General features: G+C 41.8%; 1 protein-coding gene and 1 long non-coding RNA gene across 9 annotated transcripts in view; one reads left to right on the forward strand and one right to left on the reverse strand.

The window, feature by feature from the left end:
• LOC126277415 (zinc finger protein 583-like) overlaps positions 1-12,767 on the forward strand; it is a 92,945-nt gene that overhangs the window by 54,665 nt on the left and 25,513 nt on the right. For all 6 annotated transcript variants that reach the window (XM_049977362.1, XM_049977358.1, XM_049977357.1 and 3 more), the window contains 2 exons: positions 444-659; positions 4,147-4,328. In XM_049977362.1, coding sequence (XP_049833319.1) covers positions 444-659; positions 4,147-4,328 — 398 coding nt within the window. The remainder of the gene's footprint in view (positions 1-443; positions 660-4,146; positions 4,329-12,767) is intronic.
• Positions 1-12,767, reverse strand: part of LOC126277616 (uncharacterized) — a 52,858-nt gene that overhangs the window by 7,007 nt on the left and 33,084 nt on the right. The gene's annotated exons all lie outside the window — the stretch shown is intronic.

A 12,767-nucleotide genomic window follows, 5' to 3' on the forward strand; every position in this document is an offset into this window, starting at 1 on the left:
ACTCACTGCTGGCCTTTGCATAAGTATTAAAACTGCCAGTTGATTTTACACCACAAACAAGAACATGGCAGTGCTGTACTGACAGTATCTACTTTGTATGTGCTATCAACATGTGAACTGCAACTCTGTTGGTTGATATGATCACTGGATATTGCTTCTCCTGTTTGTTTTATCGGCTGTGAAACCTTAGTCAAAACTGAAGAGGGTCTTTTGTTTAGGTACTAGTTCCACATTTGTTTATGTAATAAACACCAGGACTCTGAGGGCAAGAGGTAAAATTTAATCTCCCATTGTAATCAATGTAACAAGGATGTATTGCATCCATGGTATGCTTTTCAGTGGTACATATTCAGTGATTTTTTTAACATAAAAATGTTTCTCACATTTTCAACATTAAGTGTATACTTCTTTTGTTTTACTTCTGCATTGTAATTTCTTTTCAGTGTCCTTACAAAGCTAGTCGAAAAGAACATTTGGATCGACATACCAGTAATGTCCATGGCTGCCATCGTCCTTTCCTGTGTCATCATTGTGGTAAAGCATTTAAAAGACCGGATGCATTGAAGCAACATTCAGCGGTGCATCTGAATCATCCTCCTTTCACATGTCCTACATGCGATAAAGGATGTCGATCTCGAGCACATCTCAAACAACATTTGGTATGTGAATCTCTTACTTTTTCTGCTAACGCAACTTAAAAAAATACTTCACAACTACATAGTAGTTCATTTCAAGTCTGCAAGGAGGAGAATTTAACTTACCCGCCCCACTGTATTAGTCGACAAAGCAAACCATAGACCTGCTGGTAACATGAACTAACTTGGTTACCAGGTACAGCCAACTTTCACTTCAGTGTTGCGCGCAGTATTACCCCGCTGTTCTATTGCTGTTATGGATAAATTTGTTATTAAGCTTTAATTTCTGTGAGATTATGAACAATACAAAGAAATATCACCTTTACAAAAACTTCATGGTTTTTGTCATACAGAACTTGACTTCTGTATGAGTACGGGAACAGATAAAACTGTTCTATCTGTAGAGTTTGCTTTTAAAAGTGCCAGAATAAAAGAGACACCATGTGCAAATGAGACAGCATAGTTTAAATTATTAGATTTTCTGAAGGAAAAAGAAAAGCAGCATCAGAAGTAAAGCAGCCACTAGAAATGATTTCTCAAAGCTTTGCCACGAAGTACAGCTATCAGCTACCTGAGCTGCCCACCCATAAGCATCCCCTGTCCAAAAACCTCTCACAAATGACATTTTCTCTTTGCCATTCCACGTTTCAGGCAAATCAATAAATTTCCTAATGAAATCCAGTAGGTGCACTTTCCCATATGGTTCCAAATTATTAAATTTCTTACAACTAACAAATGAAGGACTGTTAGGGACACTATGTACTCTATGCTTTAGATTTTGTACTTTTTCCATCTTTTTCTCCATTTCAGCCAATTTTGAATGTACATTTTTATTTACTTTTACCAGTTTTTCCTCTACCACTACTGCACACATGCTTTCTACCTCCGTTTCTAAATCATTTTTAACCTGATCGATTTGGTTCTCAAGTGTAACCCTGTTTTCAGCACAAGTTCCTGGCAGCTTTGACTTAATTTTTACACTGTTTTCTAAATCATTTTTAACCTGATCGATTTGGTTCTCAAGTGTAACCCTGTTTTCAGCACAAAAGTTCCTGGCAGCTTTGACTTCATCTTTATACTGTTTTTCGGAAGCCTCCATCCCCCCACCCCCCTTACTATAGTCATCACAAAGCTTCTTCCTCTCTTCTACACATTTACTACTCATTAATATTAATTTCTCATTAGTGTTATGTACTACTTTCTTTATCTTTACATCACAATCTTTAACTACCGCCACAACCTTGTTATTTAATTTTGAAACATTAGAGCTGACTATCTTAATCTCCTTTTTAATTTCTTTCTTCAGTTCATCCTTTAAGCTAACCAAGTCAGTTCTAATGCTATCAGTTTTTTTTCCACCCTATTTATGTCTTCTTTCATACTACTTTCCACCCTACTAATGTCTTTTTTCATATTACTAATGTCTTCTTTTGTACTCATATTACTCAAACTATGCTTAATTTGCCTGAACATCGCTTCCGCTTTTCCGTCTGCCATAAACTTTTAGTGTTTTCGTCCATTTTGCTCTCCTCGCCATACACTGTAGATGACACGTTTATCATTTCATTTACAATAGGATTTTCATCCCCGTCATTCAAAGTTACATTCATGTCTGATTTATAGCCACTATCATCTACAGAACTAGTCTCCTGTTATCCCTTGTCTCCCAAGACATTGTCTTGTTTGTATCACTTAATATAAAACAGCTTTTGTTATGAAATTACCTAATTCTTATTCACTTGTCTCCTGCTGCTGCTGAGGCAGATGGCAAAACAAGAGAGGAAGTATAAAGATCCCGGCTGGCTTCGTCAAGAATCAGTAAATGGATTTAAGCCCTCTGTCCAGACACTGTGTGACCATAATGGCATTGAAACAGAGAATTACTCAGAAAAGACTGAAATATTAAAGGTATTTTTCCAAAACTTTCACAGAGGAAGATTGCTCTGTTGTACCTCCTTTAAACAATCAAACTAATGAAAAATTATAGATAGTGAAGTAAGTGACCATGGGCTAGAAAAGCTTTTGAAGTCGCTCACCAGAGGAAAGATAACTGGATTCATACTAATATGATTTTACATAGAATATGCAAAAGAAATTGTCCTCTTCTAGCACCAGTGTACTGTAGGCCTCTGGAGGACACATCGTTCCCAGTGACTGGAAAAAAATACAGGTCATTCTCATTTTCGAGAAGGGTCGTCAAACAGACACACAAGACTATACCTATATCTTTGGCATCGGCATATTGTAGCATTTTGGAACACGTTTTATGCTCACTTATTACAATATTTCTGGAACTGAAAATCTCCTCTGTAGGAATCAACATGGGTTCTGATCGTTTGGAATCCAGCTCACGCTGTTCATCAAAAAGATCCAGAAAGCAGTAGATACAGTTATACGGGTGATGCTTTGTTCCTTATCTTCTCGAAGGTGTTCGATGCAGTGCTGCATTTCCACCTCATAAACAAAATTTGAGCATGGAGAGAAGTCTTCAGACATAAAAGTAACTTGAGTGTATCCCAAGGAAGTCTGCTTTTTGTGGATGAGGCTGTTGTATACAGAGAAATCACAACACTAGAAAATTGTAGCAAAATGCAGGAAGGCCTGCAGAGAATTGCTCAGCACAGGGAGTGACAATTGGCCCTCAATATAAACAAATGTAATGTTTTGCATATACATAGACAGCAAGGCCCATTATTGTATGATTATTCAATTGCAGAACAACCACTGGAAGTACTTACTTTTTTTAAAAATATGTGGGAGTATATATACAGAGTGACACATAAAACTAGCCGCAGGTAAGCCAGATGCCAGACTGAGATTCTCTGGAAGAATCCCCAGGAAATGTAGTCCATCAGCAAAGGAGGTAGCTTACAGACTCTCATTTGATCAATACTTAAATATTGCTCATCAGTCTGGGATCCATACCAGATAAGATTGATAGAGCAAATAGAAAAGATCCAAAGGAAAGCAGTGAGGTTCATTACAGGTTCATTTAGTAAGCACGAAAGCTTGACAGAGATGTTCAGTGAACTCCAGTGGCAGATGCTGCAAGAGAAGTGTTCTGCGTCACAAATTGGTTTAATGTTAAGGCTCTTAGAGTTTACATTCCTAGAAACATCAACCAATGTACTATTTCCTCCTGTGTGTATCTTGTGAAAAGACCATGAAGATAAAATTAGATATTTGAGCCCACACGGAGGCGTACCAGCAACTGCTTCTCCTGCGAACCATTCATAACTGGAACAGGAAAAGAGGGAAGTGACAATGTGCACAAAGTACCCTCTGCCACACACTGCAAGGTGGCTTTCTGAGTATAATGTGATGTCAATACATTGATTTCCTTGTTTTCAAAATTTCCAGTGATACTGAGTGGAACAAATGCTCAACTAGCTGATAATCGTATGTTACCACATTTTTATTAAATGGTTTTATTCAGTAATAATATTCCTTATGATTATTGTCAATTATCATCGTACTGACAAATAACTTTTACCTTTTCATACCATTTCAGTCTGTGCACTCAGCTCGAAGACTGTTTCTGTGTGAGCTCTGTGGAGCTTCATTCAAGACTCGTGCTGTTCAGCGAAAACATATTCTCACAATTCATCATCATCCAAAAGCTTATTCATGCTTAAATTGTTCCCGAAGGTTCAACACAAAGTATGCATTAAGACGCCACATGAAACAACATTTGTAAGTACCGTTTGATCAGATTTTTAGATTAGATTTACTTTCATTCCAATTGATCCGTAGTGAGGAGGTCCTCCAAGATATAGAACATGTCGGAAAAGCAATAACACCTGACAAATATTTACAACTGAAACAAATAAGTTAATGTACCGTCCACAGATCCAAAGTGGAATGATCGTCATTTTTTTTAATGAACACTATATAAAATAATCATTTTACAAGCACTAATGCACTGAATTTAAAATAAATTTTTCTTTATTTATAAGGTAATAAACATGTAATAGAACTACTATAATTACAATTATATTTACAATGAACACATTACTGCACTGAAATGGTGCAGAAGTTATATTGTACGAAGGGCTTAGTTCAATAGTGGTACAACCCCATTTTTGTTCATTTTGAGATACTGAGTCCTAAAGTTAAATGAGCACTGAAAAATCTGCAGTTGAGATACCAGATATATTCAAGCATGTGGCTTCTTGCTGGAGATGAACCTTTCTTTCTTTTTGTTTGAATCATTAATTTCAGAAGCATTATAGGAAGAAAAGTGGATGTAGTGGACTTGTACCACTATTGAAATAAGCCCTACACACACACACACACACACACACACACACACACACAAATCAGTTGGTTCTACTGAGAAATTCATCGATGGAGTAGAAGGAGTTGGCCACCAATAAATCCTTTAGGCTTCTCTTAAACTGAATTTCAGTGGTTGTTAAGCTGTTTATGGCTGCTGGCAAGTTATTGAAAATGTGTGTTCCGGAATAATGCACACCTTTTTGTTCAAGAGTAAGTGACTTGTGAAGATTATTCTTATTTTTAGTGTTGATTCCATGAACCGTACTGTTGGTTTGAAAAAGTGATATATTTTAATGACAAATTTCATTAAGGAATAAATATACTGGGAAACAGTAGTTAGTATCCCTAATTCCCTAAACAGGCTTCTGCAGTATGCTCTTGAGTTGACACCACATATAATTCTTAGTGCACATTTTTGTGCCTGGAAAACTTTAGATTGGTTTGATGAATTACCCCAAAAAATAATCCCATATGACATTATGGAATAAAAGTAAGCATAGTATGCCAGCTCTTTCATTTTTATATCCCCTATGTCTGCAATTCGCACTGCAAATAGATATTTGGTAAGACACTTCAGCAATTCTGTGGTGTGTTCCTCCCAGCTGAATTTATTATCAAGCTGTAATCCCAAGAATTTAACACTGTCCACTACTTCTATCTGATTGTCATCGTATGTTAGGCATATACTCATGGGACACCCCTTACAAGTTCTGAACTGCATGTAGTGTGTTTTTTTCAAAGTTTAGTGACAAAGTATTGGCTAGGAACCAGTGATTAATGTCTACAAATATTTTATTAGCTGATCTTTCTAAGACTACACTTGATTTGCTATTTATTGCAATGTTTGTATCATCAGCAAAAAAAAACGAACTTGGCATCTGGTAATGTTACTGATGAAAGGTCATTGACATACACAAGAAAAGGTAAGGGCCCTTAAATGGAACCTTGTGGGACCCCACATTTAGTTCCCAGTTGGATGATGCCTGATAGCTTAATACTTGTCTCTTTCCTAATTACACCCTTTGTTTCCTGCCAGAGATATAAGATTTGAACCATTTTGCAGCATTTCCTGTTACACCTTAATATTCTAATTTACTTAAAAGGATATTGTGATTTACACAGTCAAATGCCTTTAACAGATCGCAAAATATACCAGTTGCCTGCAATTTTTGTCTAATGAATGAAGCACATTTTCATTGTAAGTGTGGATAGCCCTTCTCAATATCAGAACCCTTTAGAAATCGGAACTGCGATTTTCACAGTATGTTATTTGAGATAAGATGGTTATAAAGCTAATTGTACAGTACTTTTTCTAAAATTTTTGAGAATGCTGGCAAGAGTGAAATTGGATGGAAATTTTATGCTATTTCTTTATTTCCCTTCTTAAACAGTGGGTTAACTTCAGCGTACTTCAACCATTCAGGAAATATTCCACTGATATAAATTTTGTAATGTTACATATCACAGTTTTAAATATAGTCTTTAGTTGTTTGTTCAAGATTGCTTAATGGAACACTTTTGGTTGAAACTTCTAGTTCCCAACAAGTGATGAACCTCTGGAGAGCCCAATGTCTTAGGGAATATGCCATTGAAAGACAGCTACACAACACCTTGTACTACAGTAAAAGTATTGTGTCATGTAGAAATCTTGTAGATATTACCAAAGGGGATTTGAAAGAGGAATGGGCTCCAGAGGGTATTGTTGATATGCAATATATTATGAGAAGGTTGGATGGGAATCTTGTAAAATCTGAATCCTTTATCCTTACCTTCAATAGCACAAAATTCTTAGAGCATATCAAGGTAGGTTTTCTTTTGCTTAAAAATGTCGCCCTATGTCCTCTACCCAATGTGCTGTTTTCAATGCCAGCACTTTGGGTGCACCACTATAGGATGTAAAGGAGGAGCCACTTGTAGCAAATTAGTTAAGAACACCCATGAATGTCTCATTTGTTCATCTCCTTTAAAGTGTGTGTATTGTTCTGCAGATCACCCTGTTGTCTAGAGTAGAGACTGTGGTGTCTGCTGTGATGACAGGAAGATACTGGAGCTTAAACAATGAAGTGCATCCCATATAGTGATGCCAAAAAGATCTGTAAGGCTTGCAGCCTCCCACTTTCACTACATCTTTTGCTTCCACTTTTAAAAAGCCTATTGCAACAGCCAGTGCCTCTGCATAAAAGGAGGTTGCTAGTGTCAGCACTACCATCTGCCTTTGTCAGTGCACATGTAAAGTTGGTGTCTTTCAGAGTCCATAGGCATGTCCCCTCCCCTCGAGCATAGTAGCCAACATTGCGGAGTTCCTGGCACCTTCAAAAATAGAGTCTGTCTGGTAAACAGTCTAGCACTGCCACTACCACCATTGTGGTAGTCATCTCGCCTAACACTGAAACCGCACCCATTGCTGGCACCCCACCCCAGTGGACCACCTCCATGATAGTGGCTCCTATACTACATTGGAAGTGAATGTGTTCAGAACTCATGTGGAGGAACTGAAACTCCTAGCACAGACACACCCCCTGTTGTTGTGTTTACAGGAAACACATTTTAAAGTTATTGATGCCCCTGTGCTGCGGGGCTATACTCTCCACCACAATGACCTGACTGCCAAAGGAGCCAATGGAGGGACTGTTGTGTTTGTTAATGATGCACACCACTCCTCTGTTCTCTCTGTGGTTACTGACCTACAAGCAACAGTCTTTGAAGTTCACATGGATGAGATCACTGTCTGCTCAATGTATTTATCCAAAAAAATACTTTAGGCTCTGTGACTCTCACAGGCCTTATAGAGCAACTCCCCCTTGCTCACAATGCATTAAAGGGCTCAAATCCTATTTGCTCTAGGAGTCTCATGATGTCTCAGGAGCAGTGCACCCTCATCACAAGCAATCCCACTCATTTCTCAGCTGCTGCAAGATCGCCCTCAACTATCGACCTCTCTTTCTTCTCTCCAGCCCTCACAGACTATGCTCAGTGGAAAGCAACTGTAGGCTTTCATTCCAGTGACCACTGTCGATGTGGATCCACCTACCAGCTGGAGCATTACTAGAAGGGAAGCTGCTAAAGTGGAGGATCAGTAGAGCTAACTGGATGCATTCAGGCAGCTTGCTGTGTTTGAATACTGAGGCAACTTCCAGGAGAGGGTGGGTCACATCACTAGAGTGATCCACCATGCCACATACTTGTCTTCTGGCTGGTTTGATTCCTCTCTTGTGTCAACCTGTCCATCTCAGAGAAGCACTTGCAACCTATGTCCTCAGTTATCTCTTGGCTGCATTCCAGTCTCTGTCTTCATCTACAGTTTTTACCCTTTGCAGCTCCTCTACCACCATGGAAGTTATTCCATGATGTATTAACAGATGTTCTATCATCAGGTTCCTTCTAATTGTCGGTGTTTTCTATTTATTCTTTTCCAATTCTTTGGAGCACCTTCTCATTCCTTAACTTATCAGTCCACCTAATTTTCAACATTCTTCTGTATCATGCTTTGATTCTCTTCTGTTACAATTTTTCCCACAGTCCACGATCCACTACCATACAATGCTGCACTCCAAATGTACATTCTCAGAAATTTCCTCCTCAAATTAAGGCCTATGTTTTATACTAGTAGACTTCTCTTGGCCAGGAATGCCCTGTTTGCCTGTGGTAGTCAGCTTTTTGTGTCCTCTTTCCCCTGTCCGTCATGGGTTATTTTACTGCCTAGATAGCAGAATTCCTTACCTTCATCTACTTCATGCTCACCAGTGATGACTTATCCACATCAAAACTTCAGGACACCTTAGGAGACCCCTGTACCATAGTGACTGATAAGTGCCAATCAGCAATCCAGGTCAGGCATGCAGCACTGTTATGGGTTACATGCTGTCTAACAGCAGACAGCCTCACAAACTTTCAAGTCACAAGAGCCAGGCTCAACGGGTAATTAAAGAGAGCAAGAAAGGGTTATGGTAATCGTTCCTGGTCTCTATCAACTGTTCCACATGTTATAAAAAGTATGGAGAGCCATCAGAAGGATTTCCAGCAAATGCAGTCATTTACCAAAAGCAGCATTGCTAAAACATGGGTGTCTTCAAACAACACGTGGAGACATCACTCAGGTGATGGCAGGCCATTTTCTGACTACTGCAAATGTCAACCATGTAACCATAGAGGGATGCCAGGTGGACTTCAGATCCAAAAATCATGAGTGTTATAAGTGTCCTTTCTCTCTGTGGGAACTGGATTTAGCTCTGTATGAGGCTCATGATATTGCACCCAGTCATGACCAAGCCCAGCACAGCATGCTTCGACATTTGCGAGCAGCATCAAAGCAAATCCTCCTCGAAAGTTTTAGTTTAATATGGCAGGCAGGCCACTTTTGCAACCTGTGGAGAGAGGCAATTTTGCTATCTCTCCTAAAACCAGGTAAGAGCCAAATATGTCCTAGTAGTTACCAGAGAATCTCCTTAATGAAAGGAAGACCCTGGAGCAAATGGTTAACCATCTGCTAGTCTGGATTTTAGAGACTATGCAACTCCTTTACTGCACTCAATGTGGATCAGGAGATTTCGATCCACTGTCAACAACATGACCCTACTTAGCATTTACATAACCGTCACTGTATCAGTATATTCTTTGACATCAGTAAGGCGTACTACATTACTTGGAGAGACACTATCGTATAGCAGCTCCACCAATTGGGTTTTAATGGCCACCTATCCATCTTTATACAGTTTTTCCTGCCTCAGTGCTTATTTAGGTTCTGAGTTATTAATGTGTGCTTATTTAGGTTCTGAGTTATTAATGTGCTGTTGGATCATCTGAAGCAGGAGAATGGCGTTCCTCAGGGCAGTGTTTTAAAAGTTATCCTCTTTGACATAGCTGTGGACAGTATCACATCTGTTGTAACGATACTCCTTACGTGTTGATGATTTTGCAATTTTCTGTTTCTCCTCCAGTGTTGCAACAGTGGCTCGTCAACTGTGACTTACAGTGCAGAGGTCAGAGAGTGGGCTACAAAGATGGGTTTTTAGTTTTCTGCAGATAGTGTGTGTGTGTTCATTTTAATCATTCGTGTCGTATTTTAATGTACCCAACTTGCGTATATGGAACACCATTCTGTATTTTAAAGACTTAGTGAAATTTCTAGGCCTCATTGTTGACTCCAAACTATTGTGTTTACCACACCTGAGAGACCTAAAAGCCAGAACCCAGAAGGCACTGAACATCTTAAAGTGCACAGTCTATGGATCAGCGAGGTCTTCTTATCTGAAGATCATTGGCACTATCCAACCCAAGGGGATTAGGCTGGCCACGGGTGCTTAGAGAACCAGCCCATACCTACTCTCTGCGCTGAGGCTTGGGAACCACCACTCACCATCTAGTGACAGCTCCTTATGGTGCAGCAGGCATGTAAGTAAGTTATTCACTGCTCCAAATTCGCCTGAACACTGTACTGTTGCTCATCCATCTCTGGAATGCCTTTTCTCCTTGTTGAAGTCATGTACCCACAGGCAGTGTGTGTTGGAGTCACTTGGTGTGGAGTAAGTACAACTCCAAATCCAGGATTTTAACTACTTGCCACCCTGGTTACTGCAGAGTCCCAGAGTAGTTTTAGATTTAGTGCAGTGCAAGGGAGTTTGCACTCATATGTATGTTTTCAATAATTGGTTTTATGGCATGAGCTCCTTAACTCTGTAGCTTTATTTACAGATGGATCTGAAGGGGGGGGGGGACTCCTTTACTTGCTCTGTTGATTTCCTTGATCTTGTCCTCAAGATCCAGCTCCTCGAGACTTTACTATCTTTGATGCAGAATTATATGTGATTTTCCCCCTGCGGGTTCGGGGGTTAGAATAGGCCCGCGGTATTCCTGCCTGTCGTAAGAGGCGACTAAAAGGAGTCTCAAACTTTTCGGCCTTATATGATGGTTCCCTATTGGGTTTGACCTCCATCTCTCAATATTTTCCGAAGAGCGAGCCGATTGGGGAAGGGCGCCTTACTTGGTGCATTGTGTCCATCTTGCGATCAGACCTTTCGCCAGCTTATACACCGTTGAACTGCAGTCCTGTCCGCTCTACATCTCTTGGGCATGACTCTTTTTCTGCGTGCAGATAACATCTTGCACTGTGCAGTGCCTCTTTCTGCACCGACGGCGACCATGGACCACATGTTACCTAACATCCAGCACGGTAGCCAGTCCGTTGTGGTGGGGCCGCCATGTACCCTGTTGGTTGTAGCCCCCTGACAACACAGGGATCGCTCTACTGATGCCTGCGCCGTTAACTCCCCACGTATGCCAAGGAGTAGATGCCTATCTTCCTGGGGTATCGGGACTGCCGGCAACGGCCATCCTGCCAGGTGGCTCTTGCCGTAGCTGGGTGGCGCCCGTGGGGAGGGCCCTTGGTCGGAGTAGGTGGCATCAGGGCGGATGACCCGCAATGAAGTGTGGTACATCGTCTCTCGCTGGTGGCCAGCCGCCAGCAGTCTCTAAGCGTTCTCGGGCTCAGTTTAACACTCAGAAGTATGATCCGAAAATGTTCCCCTCCCTGGCCACACCGTGGGAGGAACGTAAGTCTCAGGATGGCAGTAGCAGTTATTCGCCCCCCTTCTTAGTTTGTACGTGGGTTGATGGGGAGTCTTTTCTCTCCACAAAGCCTCAGTTCTTTGTCGAGCATTTAGAGGACAAGTTTGGGGAGGTGGAGGGCTTGTCAAAAATGCGCTCTGGGTCAGTCCTGATACAAACGGCGTCCTCTGCCCAGTCACGACGGTTACTCGCTTGTGACAAGTTGGGGGATGTTGCCGTTACGATCACACCCCATAAGAGTTTAAATATGGTCCAGGGAGTTATTTACCATAGGGATCTTCTTTTGCAGTCTGATGGAGAGCTGCGCGCCAATTTAGAGTGCCGAGGTGTACATTTTGTTCGACGCGTTCATTGGGGTCCGAAGGAAAATCAAATTGCTACCGGTGCCTTCATCTTGGCCTTCGAAGGGGATACATTACCGGAAAAAGTCAAGGTGATGGTCTACCGATGTGACATTAAGCCCTATATCCCTCCCCCAATGCGGTGCTTTAAGTGCTGGAAGTTCGGCCATATGTCTTCTCGCTGCACTTCCAGCCTCACATGTCGAGATTGCGGACGCCCATCACATCCCAATACTCCATGTGCCCCGCCTCCCATCTGTGTCAACTGCGGGGAGCACCATTCACCTTGCTTGCCAGACTGCCGAATTTTCCAGAAAGAGCGTAAAATCATGGAATACAAGACCCTGGACCGACTAACCTATACTGAGGCCAAGAGGAAATACGACCGACTCCATCCTGTGAGAATGATATCTTCCTACGCTGCTGCTACAACACGTGCTAGCCCCGTCTGTTTCTCCAATTGTGGCCGGATCGACGAGTAGTAAAACTCCTCCTGCCCCCTCACCAGTGGGGGGCTCTACCCACCGGGTTGCTCCTGCGCCACCTACCTCAGGAGCAACACCATCCCATCCATCAGGGACGTCCGTCCCCACTTCTAAGCCGGAGAAGTGTCTAACTTCTTCGGCTTCTCATGCTCACAAGGGGTCCCTTGGGTCCCTCCCTTCCCAGGTTTCTGCCAGCGAGAAGCCTGATGACCGACAGTGGCGTAAGTGCCCGCAATCAGCTGGTCGTAGGGCTTCACGATCCTCCTCCGTCCCGGAGACTGAATCGGTGAAGCCCTCCCAGCCGGTGCGACCCAAGGAACGGCGTGAGAAACCCAAGAAGAGCTCTCAGCCCAAGGAACTCACGGTGGCAGCCATCCCACCGCAACCTTCCAGCAGCCATCCCACCGCAACCTTCCAGCTCTGCGTCTGAGGATGCGGTGGAGATTCTAGTGTCTGCTGAGGAC

This window comes from Schistocerca gregaria, chromosome 1 (assembly GCF_023897955.1).
Source record: "Schistocerca gregaria isolate iqSchGreg1 chromosome 1, iqSchGreg1.2, whole genome shotgun sequence".
Taxonomy (NCBI): Eukaryota; Metazoa; Arthropoda; class Insecta; order Orthoptera; family Acrididae; genus Schistocerca; species Schistocerca gregaria.